We start from the raw sequence: 19,794 nt of genomic DNA, 5'->3' as shown, positions 1-19,794 counted from the left end.
GAAAGTAAACCCAGTGATCTTGAGCTCCAGTTCAAGGTGGAAAAATTAAAGATGGAGGCTGAGGATAGGCGAAGTCTGCAACAGCTCGAGTTGGAGTTACGACAAAAACAGCTTGAGGCTGCGGAAGCAGAGAAACGGAGACGGTTTGCAGCTGAAGAAGCAGAGGAAAAATGTGGGTGGTGATTTTGACAAATTGAAAGAGTTGGTTTTAATTGAAGATTTTAAAAGGTGCATCCACAATGACATAAAGACGTATTTGGATGAAAGGGTTACTGCCACTTTACAAGAATCTGCTAAAGTAGCAGATGAGTTTGCCTTAACCCACAAATTTAAGTTTACCCCGAGTAAGACCTTCCAAAAGAGTAGCATAGATAGTCAGGGTAAACCAGATATCAAATCTGGGGCTAGTGACGAAGGTAAGGATGAAGGGAAACAATGAAAGGAGAAGCCCTCTGGTCCGACTTGCCACTGTTATAGGAAACCTGGTCATGTTACGGCTAATTGTTTCCTTCTGAAAAAGGAGGAAAAGGAGACAGTTCCAGATGCCTGTGTTCAAAATGTTGAAACACCTGTGAACCCACAGGGATCTGAACATTCTGATGAAGCTCTGCCAAAGGCTAAAACGTCTGGTCAAGTTAGGAAAGAATTCCTTCATTTTACGTCAGATAGGTTTGTTTCAGTAAAGGAAGGGTCAACCCTAGTACCGGTGAAAATTTGCCGAGATACTGGGGCTTCTCACTCACTTATGTTAGACAGTGTTCTAAAGTTTGGTGATGACACTGCCATTGGTGAGGTAAATCTTATTCGAGGTATTGGGTGTGACGTTGTTCCTGTACCTCTGCACAAGCTAATTTTGAAGTCAGTTTGTTTCACGTCTTGTTAAAATAGGACTACGACCCAATTTACTGGTAGAAGGTGTTTCTTTGTTGTTAAAGAATGACCTAGCAGGTGGTAAAGTTGTTCCTGCAGTGCAGCTGAAAACTAAGCAAATCAACGATGATTCAAAGATAGGCCCTAACATTTATCCCTCGTGTGCAGTAACTCAAGCTAGGGCCAAGAGACATGCCAATGCAGATGGTCCTGTGCAGCATGATTTGGCTACTCATGATAGCCCAAAGAGGGAATCAGATTTTGATGACTTGTCAGGGACTTTTCTGCCTTCATTGTTTCACCAGGATCCAGGTATGAAATCTGATAATAAAGATTTATCTCTGTCTAGGAAGGAGTTTATAGCTGAACAGAGCAGAGACCCTGAGATTGAAGCTTTAAGAGAAAGAGCTGTCTCAGGTGAGGAGATTGATAAAGTGCCAGTAGGGTTTTATTTCAAAGATGGAGTGTTAATGAGGATGTGGAGATCACCTGATATTCCTGCAAGTGAGAAATGGGCAATTGTTCACCAGGTTGTAGTTCCTAAAGCCTATAGGAATGAGATTTTAACTTTGGCCCATAGTAAACCTTTGGGTGGCCATCTAGGTGTAAATAAAACTGTGAACAAAGTTTTAAAACAATTCTTCTGGCCTAGTTTGAGGAAAGATGTTACAACATTTTGCAGGACTTGTCACACTTGTCAGATTGTGGGTAAGCCTAATCAGGTCACCCGAGTGGCCCCACTGCAGCCTATTCCTGCATTTGGTGAACCCTTTTCTAAAGTTATTGTGGATTGTGTTGGCCCATTGCCAAAGATTAAAGCTGGTCATCAGTATTTGCTAACTATCATGTGTACAGCATCTAGATATCCAGAGGCAATACCTCTCAGAAATATAAAAGCCAAAACTGTGTTGAAGGCTCTCGTAAAGTTTTTTACTTTATTTGGTTTGCCCAAAGAAATTCAGTCTGATCAAGGGAGTAATTTTATGTCAGGATTATTCCAGCAGGTAGTTTATAAACTGGGAGCCAAACAAATTACGTCGTCTGCGTATCATCCAGAATCCCAAGAGGCCTTGGAGAAATTCCATTCTACCCTCAAAACCATGATTAGGACATCCTGGATTGAAAATGAGAAGGATTGGGATGAGGGAGTTCATTTGCTTTCACTTGCAGTAAGGAAGTAGTACAAGAGTCCCTAAGCTTTAGTCCCTTTGAATTTGTGTTTGGTCACCAGTTCCGAGGACCTTTGGCAATATTAAAGGAACAGTGGGTTAACAGTGACCTGCATGTTAATTTGCTAGATTATGTTTTGAAGTTCAAGGACAAATTGCAAAGGGCTTGCAGCCTAGTAAAGGAAAATTTAAAATCAGCTCAGGAAAGAATGAAAACTTGGTATGATAAACAAGCCAGAATGAGGTCATTCAAGCCAGGAGATAAAGTCAAACAAAAGGAATTCTGCAGATGCTGGAAATTCAAGCAACACACATCAAAGTTGCTGGTGAACGCAGCAGGCCAGGCAGCATCTGTAGGAAGAGGTGCAGTCGATGTTCATGCCATCAGGTTGGAGGCTACCCAGACGGAATATAAGGTGTCGTTCCTCCAACCTGAGTGTGGCTTCATCTTTACAGTAGAGGAGGCCGTGGATAGACATGTCAGAATGGGAATGGGATGTGGAATTAAAATGTGTGGCCACTGGGAGATCCTGCTTTCTCTGGCGGACAGAGCGTAGATCTTCAGCAAAGCGGTCTCCCAGTCTGCGTCGGGTCTCGCCAATATATAAAAGGCCACATTGGGAGCACCGGATGCAGTATATCACCCCAGTCGACTCACAGGTGAAGTGTTGCCTCACCTGGAAGGACTGTTTGGGGCCCTGAATGGTGGTAAGGGAGGAAGTGTAAGGGCATGTGTAGCACTTGTTCCGCCACCTCCCCCTTGTACCCCATCTGTTACTTATTTTTATACACACATTCTTTCTCTCACTCTCCTTTTTCTCCCTCTATCCCTCTGAATATACCTCTTGCCCATCCTCTGGGTCCCCCCCCCCTTGTCTTTCTTCCCGGACCTCCTGTCCCATGATCCTCTCATATCCCCTTTTGCCTATCACCTGTCCAGCTCTTGGCTCTATCCCTCCCCCTCCTGTCTTCTCCCATCATTTTGGATCTCCCCCTCCCCCTCCAACTTTCCATTCCCTTACTCACTCTTCCTTCAGTTAGTCCTGACGAAGGGTCTCGGCCTGAAACGTCGACTGCACCTCTTCCTACAGATGCTGCCTGGCCTGCTGCGTTCACCAGCAACTTCGATGTGTGTTGCAGGAGATAAAGTGCTTGTTTTGTTTCCTGTACAAACAAACCCTCGACAAGCTAAGTTTCATGGGCCTGATGAAATTGTGGCTAGAGTTAATGATGTGGACTATATAGTCAAAATACCAGATAGACAAAGGTCAATGCAGCTTTGTCACGTAAATATGCTTAGGCTGTATCATGAAAAACAAACCAGCTGTAGCGGTTGCTGTAAACAAAGATGGATGTGAGCTCTCTGGAAATTTATTAGCTGATCCATCTGAGGCCTATTTTAAACCGAACATCATATCAGCCAGATTGACAAATTCAACTAGTTTGGAAAATATTGATGAGAAACTGGCTCATTTACAGCCACAGCAGCGGCAGCAGATGAAGCAGTTAATTATGAAATTTAAGGATTTATTTCCTGATATCCCAAAAAGAACCACAGTGGCCTTACATGATGTAGATGTGCGTAATAACAAACCTATAAAACAACATCCATATCATATAAATATTGAAAAATGTAAACTTGCTGAACAAGAAATTGAGTATATGTTAGAAAATGCTATTATTAGACCTTCTTCACCTTGTGTCATGGTATCTAAACCAGATGGTAGTCTCAAATTCTGCACTGATTACCGAAACGTGACTGTTGTAACAAAAAACTGATGCTTATCCAATTCCTAGAGTAGATGATTTTGCAGACAAGCTTGGAAAAGCTAAGTTTCTTACAAAGATTGATCTGTTAAAAGGATATTGGTGTGTTCCATTAATGGATAGAGGTAGAGAAATTTCTGCCTTTGTGATGCCTCCTGGGTTGTATGAATACAGCGTTCTGCCATTTGGAATGAAAAATGCTCTGGGAGCATTCCAAAGAATCATTCTGTATTTCAAGGGTTAGAACACACAGATGCCTATATTGATAATTTAGTCACAGGGAATGACACCTGGGAAGCCCATATCTCTGCAGTGGAAAAACTGTTTGAGAGGCTGTCAAAAGCCAACCTTACAATTAACCTAGCTAAGAGTGAATTTGGCCATGCCACTGTGACCTACCTTGGTTATGTTGTAGGTCAAGGCAGGTTGGTTCCTGTTCAGGCAAAAGTTCAGACAATTTCTGTGGTTCCCATTCCAACCGGGAAAAGGGCTCTTAGAAGATTTCCGAGAATGGCCAGATATTATAGCAAGTTCTGTAAGAACTTCGCTGATGTTGTTCTCCCATTGATTAACCTCCTGAAGAAGGGTGAAAAGTTTGTTTGGACAGAACCTTGTCGGGAGTCATTTGATAAATTGAAAGCTATCTTACGTCACCAACCTGTGCTTAGGTCACTTGATTTTGCCAAGCCATTCTCCATAGCTGTGGATGCCAGTGATGAAGCTGCAGGAGCAGTGTTACTACAAAGGGATGATTATGATGATGTTGGCCATCCTGTGGCTTACTTTTCAAAGAAATTCAATGAGCATCAAAGAAATTATTCCACCATAGAGAAGGAATTATTATCACTTATTTTGGCTTTGCAGCACTTTGATGTGTATGTTTGCACAGCTCAGAAACCACTTGTGGTTTCTTACTAGCTCTTCTTTCAGTTAGTCCTGAAGAAGGGTTTCGGCCCAAAACGTCAACTGTACCTCTTCCTAGAGGTGCTGCCTGGCCTGCTGCGTTCACCAGCAACTTTTATGTGTGTTGCCTGTGGTTTATACAGATCAGAATCCATTGGTGTTCTTGAGTAAGCCGAGAAACAAAAATAGAAGGTTGCTGAGTTGGAGTTTGATTTTGCAAGAGTATGATCTCATGATAACTCACATTAAGGCAAAGATAATGTAACTATCGATTGTCTTTCCAGATGTTAAACTTGCAATGTTATTTTAATAATGGAGTGGAATTTAATATTTGAATATGCCGCTGCAATATGTTGTATTAGTTTGTAGTGTGCTGTATGATAACCGTATACGTATTGTTCTACATATTGTAGATTGTAGTCAAAATTTTGCTCTTACAGATCAAAATTTTCTCTTGGGGGGACGTGTTATGTGTCCACAGTTTCATCTTCCTGGGAGTCCATAGTTTCGTTTACTGTGGGCGATACGTGTCCCAGTTTTGTTTTACTAGGAGTCCACAGTTTCGTTTCTGTGAGTGTTACCTTATGACGTATGCCGACGGTATAAAAGAAATGTGGGCATAGTGCTGAGAAGGACTCGGAGGAAAGAGAGAGTGAAGATCACAGGTTTCAAGCTATCCGGGAACAGCTCATGATTGAGAAGGGTACAGTCTAATGCTTACCCAAACCCAAAGGATTGGGTTTATCAGCGACAGACTGTGCATTGTGGAGATGTGTCTGTCCTTCGTATGATGCATGGGTGTGGATTTCGTGACAGTCACTTTGTGAAATCATTCTTTGTGGACTTCAGAACAGTATTCCTTGGCTGGGATCTTTGGTAACCGTTTCTTCGTTAGCTAGCTGTGGAATCTTTGGAATTCATCGTGATCGCCTCGTCACTGCATTGTGAATCCACAAGTCTCTCCTCTCACCTATTTCGTGAATTACTGGGACTCTCTGAACTGCCACTTTATGACTGTGCTTGAGTACGATTTATTAAGAACAGGTTCTAAGTTTGACTGTAAGGGAGCTATAGACGCATAACACTGTTAACTTCTGTTTAAGAAAGTAGTTTATTTAATTTTCTATATTTTTGAGTAGATGTAAATAAATATAGTGGTTCTAATATTAAAACCCAACTCAATTTGTCATCTCTTGCTGCTGGTACGTTACAAAATCGTAACAGAGTATTCAAAGTGTTATATCTCAATACATGGAATATAAGAAATAAGGTGGATGATCTTTTTGAAATATTACAGATTGCCAGATATATTGTAGCCATCACTGAATCATAGCTGACAGATGGTTGCAGTTGGGAGCTGAATGTTCAAGGTTACACGTTGTATCGGAGGGATAGGAAAGTAGGCAGAGGGGGTGACATGGCTCTACTGATAAAGAATGGCATCAAATCAGTAGAAAGATGTGACATAGGATCAGAAGATGTTGAATTCTTGTGGATTGAGTTAATAAACTGCAAGTGTAAAAAGACCCTGAAGGCAGTTATGTGCAGAACTCCCAACAGTGGCTGGGATGTGGACCCAGATTACAACAGGAAATAGAAAAGGCGAGTCAAAAGGGCAATGTAATGATTGTCATGGGAGATTGCAACATGTAGGTTGATTGGGAAAATCAAGTTGGTAGTGGATCTCGAGAGTGAGTTTGTTGAATGCCTACAAAGTGGCTTCTTGGAGCAGTGTGTCATTGAGCCTACTAGGGAATCAGCAATACTGGATTGGGTGTTACGTAATGAACTGGAGGTGATTGGAGAGCTTAAGGTAAAGGAGCCCTGAGGAGAAAGTGATCACAATATGGTTGAGTTCAACTTGAAATTTGATAGGGAGAAAGTAAAGTCTGATATAGTAGTGTTTCAGTGGAGTAAAGGAAATTATGGTGGTGTGAGAGGAGAGTTGGTCAAAGTAAATTGGAAGGAGATGCTGCTGGCAGGGATGTCAGCAGAGCAGCAACGGTGCGAGTTTATGGGGAAAAATTAGGAAGGTGCAGGATAGATGTATTCCAAAAAAGAAGAAATGCTCAAATGGTAAAACAATACAACAGTGGTTGACAAGGGAAGTCAAAGCTATTGTAAAAGCAAAAGAGAAGGCATACAACTAAGCAAAAATTAGTGGGAAGATAGATGATTGTGAAGCTATTAAAAACCTACAGAGAGCAACTAAAAGAACCATTAGGAGGTAAAGATGAAATATGAAAGCAAATTAGAAAACAAGATCAAGGTGGATAGTAAAAGCTTTTTCATGTATGTAAGAAAAAAATAGGAGAGTGGATATAGGACCACTAAAAATGAGGCAGGAGAAACAATAATGGGGCCAAGGAGATGGCAGATGAACTAATGAGTATTTTGCATCAGTCTTCACAGTGGAAGACACTTGCAGTGTGCCAGATGTTGAAGGGTACAAGGGAAGAGAAGTGAGTGCAGTTACACTTACAGGTTTTCCCTGCTATCTGAAGGGAGAGCGTTCCTATGAAACTGTTCATAAGCCGAAATGGTGTAAAATGAAAAAACAATTACCATTAATTTATATGGGAAAAATTTTTGAGCGTTCCCAGACCCAGAAAATAACCTACCAAATCATAACAAGTAGCACATAAACCTTAAAGTAACACTAACATATAGTAAAAGCAGGAATGACATGATAAATACACAGCCTGTATAAAGTAGAAAAAATGTATGTACAATGTAGTTTCACTTAACAGAATCGGGAAGATTGAGCCAAAACTGATTTGTAGAAAAATATCAGCACCTACACGCATGCGCACACACCTGCCTGCCCAAGGCTTCATGGTCATGGTAGTCTTTCTCTGGATAAACACAAGTTTAAAGGGGGTGTCTTTTTTCGTAAAAGCGAATATCCTCTTTTGTTTAGCAAAAACAGATACTAATATAGGTCTTTTGTAAAAGTGAAGTGGCGTGAAGCGAATGTTTATAAAGCAGGGGACACCTGTACAAGGGAGAAAGTGCTCAAAAAGCTGAAAGACCTAAGGGTACACAAGTCATCCAGACTAGATGAACTGCATCCTAAGGTTCTAAAAGAGGTAGTGCTAGAGATTGATGAGGCATTAGTAATGATCTTTCAAAAATCATTGGATTCTAACATGGTGCCAGAGGACTGGAAAATTGCAAATGTCACTCCACTGTTTAAGAAAGGGAAGAAAGAAAGAAAATTATAGACCAGTTAGCCAGAACTTGGTGGTTGGGAAGATGTTGGAGTCAATTGTTAAGGATGAGGTTATGGAGGACTTGGTGACACAAGACAAGGTAGGACAAAGACAGCATGGTTTCCTTCAGGAAAAGTCCTGCCTGATGAACTTGTTGGAATTCTTTGAGGTGATTACAAGTAGGATAGATAAAGGGGATGCAGTGGATGTTATATATTTGGACTTTCAGAAGTCCTTTGACAAGGTGCCACAGTTGAGGCTGCTTACCAAGTTAAGAGCCCATGGTATTACAGGAAAGTTACTGCCGTGGTTCAAACATTGGCTTATTGGTAGGAGACAACGCGTGAGAATAAGAGGATCCTTTTCTAGTTGGCTGCCAGTGACTAGTGGCATTCCGCAGGGGTTGGTGTTGGGACCACTTCTTCTTATGCTGTATATAGATGGTTTAGCTGATGGAATATATGGCTTTGTTGTCATGTTTGCAGATGATACAAAGATTGGTGGAGGGACAGGTAGTGTTGAGGAAACAGGTAGGATGCAAAAGGACTTAGATTAGGAGAATGGGCAAGAAAGTGGCAAATAAAATACAATGTTGGAAAATGCATGGTCAAGCACTTTGGTAGTAGAAATAAATGTGTAGACTATCTTCTAAACAGGGAGAAAATCCAAAAATTTGAGATGCAAGGGGACTTGGGAGCCCTTGTGCAGGACACCCTAAAGGTTATTTGCAGGTACAGTCAATGGTGACAAAAGCAAATGCAATGTTAGCATTCATTTCAAGAAGTTTAGAATAGAAGAGCAGGGATGTGATGCTGAGGCTTTATAAGGCACTGGTGAGGTCTCACCTTGAGTATTGTGAACAGTTTAGGACCCCTCATCTTAGAAAAGATGTGCTGGTATTGGAGAGGGTCCAGAGGAAGTTCACAAAGATGATTCCAGGAATGAAAGGGTTATCATACAAGGAACGTTTGATAGCTCTGGGTCTGTATTTATTGGAATTTAGAAGGATTGGGGGTGGGGGATCTCATTGAAACCTTTCGAATCTTGAAAGACCTGAACAGAGTAGATATGGAAAAGATATTTCCCGTGGTGGGGAGTCTAGGACAAGAGGGGTAGAGGGGTATCCATTTAAAGCAGAGATGCGGAGAAATGTCTTCAGCCGGAGGGTGGTGAATTTGTGGAATTTATTACCTCAGGCAGCTGTGGAGGCCAGGTTGTTGGGTGCATTTTAGGCAGAGATTGATAGGTTCTTGATTGGACATGGCTACAAAGATTATGGGGAGAAGGCTGGGGAGTGGGGATGAGGAGAGCGGAAAAAAGGATCCACCATGATTAATGGCAGAGCGGATTTGATGGGCCAAATGGCTAATTCTGCTCCTGTGTGTTATGGTCTTATAGAGAGATTCTGCTATATGTGTGAGGTCATGCATTTTATGAGGACTGTTGAAGCTAGAGTATACACAATGAATTGTAGAATGGTAAAAAGCATTGAGGAACAGGGGAATCTTGGTGGACATGTCTGATGATCTCTGAATGTTTCCGAACAGATAGATGTGGTGTTGAAGAAGGCAAGTGGAGTCATTGACCTCAACAGCCAGGGCAGGAAATGTAAAAGCAAGGAGATAATGGTGCAACTGTATAAAAACTGATTATGCCACATTTGGGACCATTTACCCTAACAGCCATGGCATGGAATGTAAGAAAAGCAAGGTTATGGTGCGACTTTCTAAAATACTGGTTAGGCCACAGTTGGAGTATTGTGCAAGCACATCTCCAGTTCAGTTTTGGTGACCACACCACAGGAAGATGTGATTTGTACTGGATAGGCTACAGAGAGAGAAGACTAAATCTGAGTACATGGGACAATGCCATTGGTTCAGAAAAGCATAAGGAACTATATGAATGTTGGTTGCTGAGTCTGAGCATGATCAATGACGTCACTCACATCCAGCTACCTCTTGTCCATAGAGTTCTGAGTGTCCTTTGCTGAACTGTTATCTGTTGCAATGCTTGGAGATGTTCTCTGAGTCAGTGGGTGATATGGTGGAGTGGTGGAGTTGTGCAGATCTGACTATATGTTGTTTCAAATGGGATATCCTTCCAAGGTTGATCTCCTGGGCTCCCGATGCTGATCCTCTCTCTGCCAACACACCTTGTTCTGGTATTTTTCAGACCAAGTCCCGATATCCACATGGTTAAAAATGTTCTCATCTCCTTGTAATTTTTCTTTTCTGTTTCATCTCTGCTTTTGCTGACGTATGTTGGAGATACCCAGTAATTTACCTTTTTTCCTTCTGCAAAGGTACAATAATTTTAACAATTTGCTAAAACAAATTGTTGCAAATGAAGGAAGTCTTGACAAGTTTTCTCGTGGCTACGAATCTTACGGTGTCAACCAACTGGCTAATGGTGGAATTTATTGCAAGGAATGGATCCCAGGAGCAAAATCAGTGTCTCTTGTCGGAGAATTCAGTGAGTATTTACCGTTCATGTAAACTTGATATTACTTGATCAGCACATTAAATATTCCTACTAGTGGTAAAAACTCTGAAAGTAGGAGATTTACAATGTAATCCAAAAAGCTACTGGATTCTCAGGTTTTCTTCTTGTTAGTGTAAATGTTTCTTTGATGACGGTTTCTGGGTCCAAATGTTTTAATGCTATTATTTGTTGTGAATAAAAGGCATTGTGTGATGTGACTGAATTTCCATCAACGCATCACCCATAATCGTCTCCTGCATTTCATTAGATTAAGGGCTGAAGGGCTTGTTTATGGTTTTAAAGCAAGTGAGTAATTATGGGTTGACTGGAAGTAGACTTACTGCTGTGATTTAGGTCACAGGATGTTATGAAGAAAAGCATTGAGCTATAGATACAATGTTGAGGTTTTGGAGAAGAAAAATGTTCAGGCACAATGAGACTATCAAACTTCAGAGTGTTATGATGTATAGTAATTCTGTATTTAATCATAGACCTGTTCATGATAGATTGGAGGTATTTTGTTCTTTGAGCAGAAGATTATTAATGTTTCCAGCAAAACTATTTACTTGATACCTTTCATCCAATTTAATAGATACAGGGACAAAATTCACATGTTTTCTTATTCATTGGTCTGTTATGGAATATTAAAAGGGAATACTTTATGTTCTAACTTTCACAAACAAAATCTTGCAGATCTGTTCCCATTTGAACTTGCTCCAGGTCTTGCTCACTTGGATTTAGATACATATAGTGAGCCGTGACATTTGTGTTAAAAACCAACACAACCACAAGTGTTGCCGTATATTCCAGCGTCCCTTGTGCCTTCAAACCACAACAGCAACTGTCCTAATGATGGTGTTTTGATAGTGATTACAGGGCGCTTTCTTCTGAATTTCTTGGCAGTCTCCTTCAGTGCCACAACCATTCAAAAGGTCCATGTTCCTGATTATTGATTTTGCTTACAGTACTTCAGTTGTCAAGGCTCTCAGTACAGAAATCCTCCCATAAATCTCTGGGCCTTTTTTCCTCTCCCTCCTTTCACAAACTCCTTCAAATAAGTCTTTAATCATCTGCCTAATATTTGAGAATGTCCTTCTGAAATGCTTTGAGAGGTGTTATTGTGTGTGTGTTGCTTGGATTTTCTCTTGTTTATGTAAATAATAAAAGGTCTACATGTTGTAGGATTCACTGCCAGGCATGGTACTTGAGACAGGTTAAACTAGAAAAGCAAAAGACAGCAGATGCTGGAAATCTGCTGTTAAACAAGAAAATGTTGGAAATGGAGAGATGCCTGCATCTTGAAAGGTGAATAAAAAAAGTAAATTATTGAGGCAGATGGATTGGTTTGGTAGATGAAATGAGAGGATGCAGAGTGTTCTGGTAACAATGTACATCGTGATATCTGCTGTTCACTAAATTCTCAGTTACTCTGCAGTCTGTCCTCTCCACCAAAGAAATGGACACTTGCTAAAATTATTCTAATTCTTAGCTCCATGAATGGGTTTGATACGACTGACCAATGCTAATTGTGTAATTATATTCATTACTGGTGCCGAGATGCTTACATTCATCTGATATTGTAAATCTATGTGCTTTATTTTAATTTGACTTTGAAACATAGAAAACCTACAGCAAAACACAGGCCCTTCAGCCCACAAAGCTGTGCCAAACGTGTCCTCACCTTAGAAATTACCTAGGGTTACCCACAGCCCTCTATGTTTCTCAGCTCCATGTACCTATCCAGGAGTCTCTTAACAGACTGTATCGTATCCGCCTCAGCCACCGTCGCCGGCAGCCCACTCCACGCACTCACCACTCTCTGTGTAAAAAAAAACTTACCCCTGACATCTCCTCTGTACCTACTTCCAAGCACCTTAAAACTGTGCGCTCTCGTGCTAGTCATTTCAGCCCTGGAAAAAGCCTCTGACTATCCACACGATCAATGCCTCTCATCATCTTGTACACCTCTATCAGGTCACCTCTCATCCTCCGTCACTCCAAGGAGCAAAGGCTGAGTTCACTCAACCTATTCTCATAATGCATGCTTCCCAATCCAGGCAACATCCTTGTAAATCTCCTCTGCACCCTTTCTATGGTTTCTGCATCCTTCCTGTAGTGAGGTGACCAGAACTGAGCACAGTACTCCACGTGGGGTCTGACCAGGGACCTATATAGCTGCAACATTACCTCTCGGCTCCTAAACTCAATCCCACGATTGATGAAGGCCAATGCACCAAATGCTTTCTTAACTGCAGAGTCAATCTGCGCAGCAGCTTTGAGTATCTTATGGACTCGGAACCCAAGATCCCTCTGATCCTCCACACCGCCAAGAGTCTTACCATTAATAATATATTCTGCCATCATATTTGACCTACCTACTGAAATGAACCACCTCACACTTATCTGGGTTGAACTCCATCTGCCACTTCCCAGCCCAGTTTTGCATCCTATCAATGTCCCACTGTAACCTCTGACAGCACTCCACACTATCCACAACACACCCAACCTTTGTGTCATCAGCAAATTTGCTAACCCATCCCTCCACTTCCTCATCCAGGTCATTTATAAAAATCACGAAGAGTACAGGTCCCAGAACAGATCCCTGAGGCACACCACTAGTTACCAGCCTCCATGAAGAATATGACCCGTCTACAACCACTGTTTGCCTTTTGTGGGCAAGCCAGTTCTGGATCCACAAAGCAATGACCCCTTGGATCCCATGCCTCCTTACTTTCTCCATAAACCTTACATGGTGTACCTTGCATTGTATTAATCTTTGTTTAAGAATAGATCTGTACTTGACTTGTATTGGATTATCTCACTCCAGTGAACAGCTGTTACAGTAGTTATTTACTCCCCCCCTCATTTCCAAACACTTGAATATTCCTCAACGAAGCTGTTGGCTAGATTCCCCCTCCACCCCTTCACCTCTCACCTTCCTGCACCCTAGCAGCCAAACCCGCTCATCTGCTGAAATAAGTTCCATTCAAACATGGTCAAGTTCTGCTAAATGAGCAGACAAATTCTCGAGGCAGCAGTTCCCCCTGTCCTTGCACCATATTCATCATTATCTGGGATAGTCATTTCTTTCTGCTGACATTGCAACAAAGAAGGTAGTCATAGAGTACAACAGCACAGAAACAGGCCCTCTGGCCCATCAAGTCCGTGTTGAACTATTGCATCGACTTGAATCTGGACCACAGCCCTGCATACTCCTCTCATCCAGATCAAATGCTGAGAGCATTTATAGGGCTTGTAAAACAATTAAGTGCTTCACAATTGCCTCTCAGCCAGCCACTGGAAGGATATTAATGGAAGAGTGCAGGCAGATGTTGGATTTATGTATGCTTTTAGGGATAGCAGTGAGATGTGCAAGGGTGTTTGGTAAGTTTTAAGGGAAGGGAGGGCAGGAGATATTAATTGTGGGGTGTGGTAGATGTGTACAGGCAAGACCAGTGGCTTGGTGAAAGTTGCTGAAATATGTGACTGTGATGACTGGAGAGACTAGTGGAAGGAAAAATGACAAATCTTGCAAATTGGAGACAATAACAGGAAGAAACTATGAAGGCGAGTTACACGGATAACATTCCAACCAAGAGGAATGCTGCAATTGGTCAAATGGGCTAAGGGACTGAAGAAACAGAGGGAAGGAGATGTGGGACTGGTCTATTAGGGTTGGGTAAGCCCTGAGTAATCTGCTGGTAGATGTTGTCTCTCAGCCTGATGGCATGTGCTTTCAGTCTTTTGTATCTTCGGACTGATAGGAGGGGTGAAAAGAGAAAATGTCCAGGGTGTTGAGGTTTATTGACGCAGCAAGAGTGTAGACAGTCCATAGAGAGGAGGCTGGATTTGTGTGATACGCTGAGTGGGTCCACAACTCTCTCTGGTTTCATGCGGTCATGGGCATAGCAGTTTCCATACCAACCTGGATAGGATGCTCTCTGTGGAGCATCAATAAAAATTGGTGAAAGTCAAAGGGGACATGGCAAATTTCTTTAATCTCTTGAGGAAGTAGAGGTGATCTTTCTTTTCATGGCAAACAACATGGTTTGGACCAGGATAGGCAATAGTGGTGATGCTTTGACCTAGCACTTGAAGCTGTCAACCCTGCGGACTTCAGCACTGCTGTGCAATGCCCCCTTGCTGAATGAAATCCCTGACCAACTCATTTGTTTTGTTGACATTGAGAGAAAGATTGTTGTCATGACACCATGTCATCTGCCTGTACAATTGAGTGTGCAGTGGGTAGAGTAAAGGGCAGAGGATATACTCCAGTGTTTAGAATTATTGTGGTGGAGATTTCTCTGCCCCTTCTTACAGATTGTGATCTGTTGGTCAGGAATTTGATAAATCATTTGCAAAAGGTGCTGAGTCCCAGGACAAGGAATTTGAGTACATGTAGGTTACCATATACTATTCTGAAATTCAAATTCTTGCAGGCATTTACAGGAAAATAATGATAAACAATAAAATTTATGAAAAACTGTACATAAAGATTGACAAACAACCAATGTGCAAAAGAAGGCAAATTGTTCAATTAAAAAAGTAAATAATACTACAAACCTAATTTGTAGAGTCCTTGATAGTGTCTCTGCTCTCAAACGCATCTCCCCCATTTCACGTACATCTGCTTTCACTCCATCCTCCTGCCACCCCACCAGGAATAGGGTTCCCCTGGTCCTCAACTACCACCCCACCGGCCTCTGGGTCCAACATATTATTCTCCGTAACTTTTCCGCCATCCTCCAACGGATTCCACCACTAAGCACATCTTTCCCTCCCCCCGTCTCTCTGCTTTCCGCAGGGATCGCTCCCTACGCGACTCCCTTGTCCATTCGTCCCCACCATCCCTCCCCACTGATCTCCCTCCTGGCACTTATCCTTGTAAGCGGAGCAAGTGCTACACATGCCCTTACACTTCCTCCCTTACCACCATTCAGGGCCCCAAACAGTCCTTCCAGGTGAGACGACACTTCACCTGTGAGTCGGCCAGGGTGATATACTGCGTCCGGTGCTCCCGATGTGGCCTTCTATATATTGGCGAGACCCGACACAGACTGGGAGACCGCTTTGCTGAACACCTATGCTCTGTCCGCCAGAGAAAGCAGGATCTCCTAGTAGCCACACATTTTAATTCCACATCCCATTCCCATTCTGATATGTCTATCCACGGCCTCCTCTACTGTAAAGATGAAGCCACACTCAGGTTGGAGGAACAACACCTTATATTCCGTCTGGGTAGCCTCCAACCTGATGGCATGAGCATCGACTTCTCTAACTTCCGCTAATGCCCCACCTCCCCCTCGTACCCCATTCGTTATTTAATTATATACACACATTCTTTCTCTCTGTCCTTCTTCTCCCTCTGTCCCTCTCACTATACCCCTTGCCCATCCTCTGGGTTTCCCCCCCTTCCCCTTTTCTTTCTCCCTAGGCCTCCTGTCGCATGATCTTCTCATATCCCCTTTGCCAATCACCTGTCCAGCTCTTGGCTCCATCCCTCCCCCTCTTGTCTTCTCCTATCATTTTGGATCTCCCCCTCCCCCTCCCACTTTCAAATCTCTTACTAGCTCTTTCTTCAGTTAGTCCTGATGAAGGGTCTTGGCCCGAAACGTCGACTGTACCTCTTCCTAGAGATGCTGCCTGGCCTGCTGCGTTCACCAGCAACTTTGATGTGTGTTACTTGAATTTCCAGCATCTGCAGAATTCCTGTTGTTAGTGTCTCTGCTGGTAGGTTGTGAAATGGGTTCAGAGATGAGGTCAGTGAACCAGTTTGGGAGCCTGATGGTTGAAGGGTAATAACTGTTCCAGAACCTGGTGGTCTGGGACCTAAAGTTGCTCTATCTCCTGCCTGGTTGTAGTAGTGAGAAGAGAGCATGGCCTCGGGTGGTGGAGGCCTTGATGGTGCTACTTTCTTGTGAGAGGACTCTGTAAACATGCTCAATGAGTAGTTTTCTTCGAACTATAGCATTGAAGGTGGATCTGTAATTAATAAACTATAATTTGACTGTGTAACTGATTGCAATAGACTATTTTAGAAGGGGTGGTGATAGCTTGAAGATGGGCATGGCCCATATAGAGAAAAGCAAATTGAGTGGTTTTATGTTGTAATGGATTTTGTGGATGAGGTCAGCCCAAATGGGCTGGGGAACTTATACTGGCAAGATACTGGATTGGTGTTAGATGGTGATCAGAAACTATGTTAACAAGTGTCTCTTCCTACCTTCATAATTCTAAACCATATGACCAGAAGTAGGCCATTTGGCCCATTGAGTCTGCTCCACCATTCAATCATGGGCTGATCCAACTCTTCCAGTCATCCCCACTCTCCTGCTTTCACCCCCATACCTTTGATGCCCTGGCTAATCAAGAACCTATCTATCTCTGCCTTAAATACACACAATTTGTTGCTGCTCATGGCAACAAATTCCACTGATTTACCACACTCTGACTAAAGTAATTTCTCTGCATCTCAGTTCTAAATGGACTTACTTCAATCCTGAAGTCGTGCCCTCTTGTACTAGAATCCCTTACCATGGAAAATAACTTTGCCATATCTAATCTGTTCGGCCTTTTAACATTCGGAATGCTTCTATGAGATCCCCCCTCATTCTCCTGAACTCCAGGGAGTACAGCCGAAGAGCTGCCAAACGTTCCTCATATGGTAAATCTTTCATTCCTGGAATCATTCTTGTGAATCTTCTCTGAACCCTCTGCAATATCAGTATATCCTTTCTAAAATAAGGAGCCCAAAACCACACACAATACTCCGTGTGGTCTCACGAGTGCCTTATAAAGTCTCAACATCATATCCCTGCTCTTATAGTCTATACCTCTAGAAATGAATGCTAACATTGCATTGGTCTTCTTCACAACCAACTCAACCTGGTGTTTAACTTTTAGGGTATACCGCATTGGATACTGTTGGGGGGGATGACTTACCTGGGACAAGCTGCAGTAGCTGGATCTCTGGCACTGAGTCTGGCTCTGCAGTGCAGAAGGGAGGGGGGAAAAGAGGAGAGTGGTAGTGATAGGGGACTCGATAGCTAGAGGTACAGATAGGAGGTTCTGTGGTCGTGACAGAGAATCCAGGATGGTTTGTTGCCTCCCGGGTGCCAGGGTCAAGGATGTCTCTGATCGATTGCATGACATTCTGAAGTGGGAGGGTGATCAGCCAGATGTCGTGGTGCACATCGGTACCAATGACATAGCAAGGAAGAGTGAGGAGATCCTGGAGAGTGAGTATAGAGAGCTTGGTAGGAAGTTGAAAAGCAGGACCTCAAGGGTGGTAATCTCAGGATTGCTACCTGTGCTAGGTGCCAGTGAGGGTAGGAATAGGATGCTCTGGAGGATGAACAAGTGGCTGAGGAACTGGTGTAGGGGGCAGGGTTTCAGATTTCAGGATCATTGGGACCTCTTCTGGGGCAGGTGGGACCTGTACAAGAGAGATGGGTTACACTTGAACTACAGGGGGACAAACATCATTTCAGGGAGGTTTGTTAGTGCTATTGGAGAGGCTTTAAACTAGATTTGCAGGGGAATGGGAACCAGAGTGCCAGAGCTGACAGTGTGGCTGGGATGAAAATAAATGTTGTTAAAAGTTTAAGCAAATCCGCTGATAGAAAGGTTGTGAGTGGTGGTAAAAATCTTCTGAGGTGTATATATTTCAATGCTAGGAGTATTGCGGGGAAGGCGGGTGAGTTGAGGGCGTGGATTGACACGTGGAATTATGACGTTATAGCAATTAGTGAAACTTGGCTACAGGAGGGGCAGGACTGGCAGCTTAATATTCCAGGGTTCCGATGTTTCAGATGTGATCGAGGCAGAGGAATGAAAGGTGGGGGAGTAGCATTACTTGTTAGGGAAAATATTACAGCAGTGCTCAGGCAGGACAGATTAGAGGGCTTGTCTACTGAGTCCTTATGGGTGGAGCTGAGAAACAGGAAAGGTATGGCCACATTAGTGGGATTGTATTACAGACCACCCAATAGTCAACGAGAATTGGAAGAGCAAATCTGCAGGGAAATAGCAAGCAACTGCAGGAAACATAAAGTTGTGGTGGTAGGGGATTTTAATTTTCCATATATTGACTGGGACTCCCATACTGTTAGGGGTCTAGATGGTTTAGAGTTTGTAAAATGTGTTCAGGAAAGTTTTCTAAATCAATATATAGAGGGACCAACTAGAGGGGATGCAAGATTGGATCTCCTGTTAGGAAACGAGTTAGGACAAGAGACGGAAGTCTGTGTAGGGGAGCACTTTGGTTCCAGTGATCATAACACCATTAGTTTCAACTTGATCATGGACAAGGATAGATCTGGTCCTAGGGTTGAGGTTCTTAACTGGAAGAAGGCCAAATTTGAAGAAATGAGAAAGGATCTAAAAAGCGTAGATTGGGACAGGTTGTTCTCTGGCAAGGATGTGATCGATAGGTGGGAAGCCTTCAAAGGGGAAATTTTGAGAGTGCAGAATTTGTATGTTCCTGTCAGGATTAAAGGCAAAGTGAATAGGAATAAGGAACCTTGGTTCTCAAGGGATATTGCAACTCTGATAAAGAAGAAGAAGGAGTTGTATGATATGTATAGGAAGCAGGGAGTAAATAAGGTGCTTGAGGAGTATAAGAAATGCAAAAAAATACTTAACAAAGAAATCAGGAGGGCTAAAAGAAGACATGAGGTTGCATTGGCAGTCAAAGTGAAGGATAATCCAACGAGCTTTTACAGGTATATTAAGAGCAAAAGGATTGTAAGGGATAAAATTGGTCCTCTTGAAGATCAGAGTGGTCGCCTATGTGCGGAACCGAAGGAAATGGGGGAGATCTTAAATAGGTTTTTTTGTGTCTGTATTTACTAAGGAAACTGGCATAAAGTCTATGGAATTAAGGGAAACAAGTAGTGAGATCATGGAAACTGTACAGATCGAAAAGGAGGAGGTCCTTGCTGTCTTGAGGAAAACTAAAGTGGATAAATCCCCGGGACCTGACAGGGTGTTCCCTCAGACCTTGAAGGAGACTAGTGTTGAAATTGCAGGGGCCCTGGCAGAATTATTTAAAATGTCGCTGTCTACAGATGAGGTGCCGGAGGATTGGAGAGTGGGTCATGTTGTTCCGTTGTTTAAAAAAGGATTGAAAAGTAATCTGGGAAATTATAGGCTGGTAAGTTTAACGTCGGTAGTAGGTAAGTTATTGGAGGGAGTACTAAGAGACCGAATCTACATGCATTTGGATAGATAGGGACTTATTAGGGAGAGTCAACATGGCTTTGTGCGTGGTAGGTCATGTTTGACCAATCTATTGGAGTTTTTCGAGGAGGTTACCAGGAAAGTGGATGAAGGGAAGGCAGTGGATATTGTCTACATGGACTTCAGTAAGGCCTTTGACAAGGTACCGCATG

General features: G+C 42.7%; 1 protein-coding gene across 4 annotated transcripts in view; it reads left to right on the top strand.

Moving 5' to 3' along the window:
* The window catches only part of LOC134347785 (1,4-alpha-glucan-branching enzyme-like), a 507,671-nt gene that overhangs the window by 104,428 nt on the left and 383,449 nt on the right, over window positions 1-19,794 (top strand). For all 4 annotated transcript variants that reach the window (XM_063050206.1, XM_063050207.1, XM_063050205.1 and 1 more), the window contains exon 2: window positions 10,224-10,393. In XM_063050206.1, the coding sequence (XP_062906276.1) occupies window positions 10,224-10,393 (170 nt within the window). The remainder of the gene's footprint in view (window positions 1-10,223; window positions 10,394-19,794) is intronic.

This window comes from Mobula hypostoma, chromosome 6, assembly GCF_963921235.1.
Source record: "Mobula hypostoma chromosome 6, sMobHyp1.1, whole genome shotgun sequence".
In the NCBI taxonomy this organism is placed as follows: domain Eukaryota; kingdom Metazoa; phylum Chordata; class Chondrichthyes; order Myliobatiformes; family Myliobatidae; genus Mobula; species Mobula hypostoma.
Note: the sequence above shows the minus strand (reverse complement) of the source record. Positions and strands in the feature narration are given on the sequence as shown.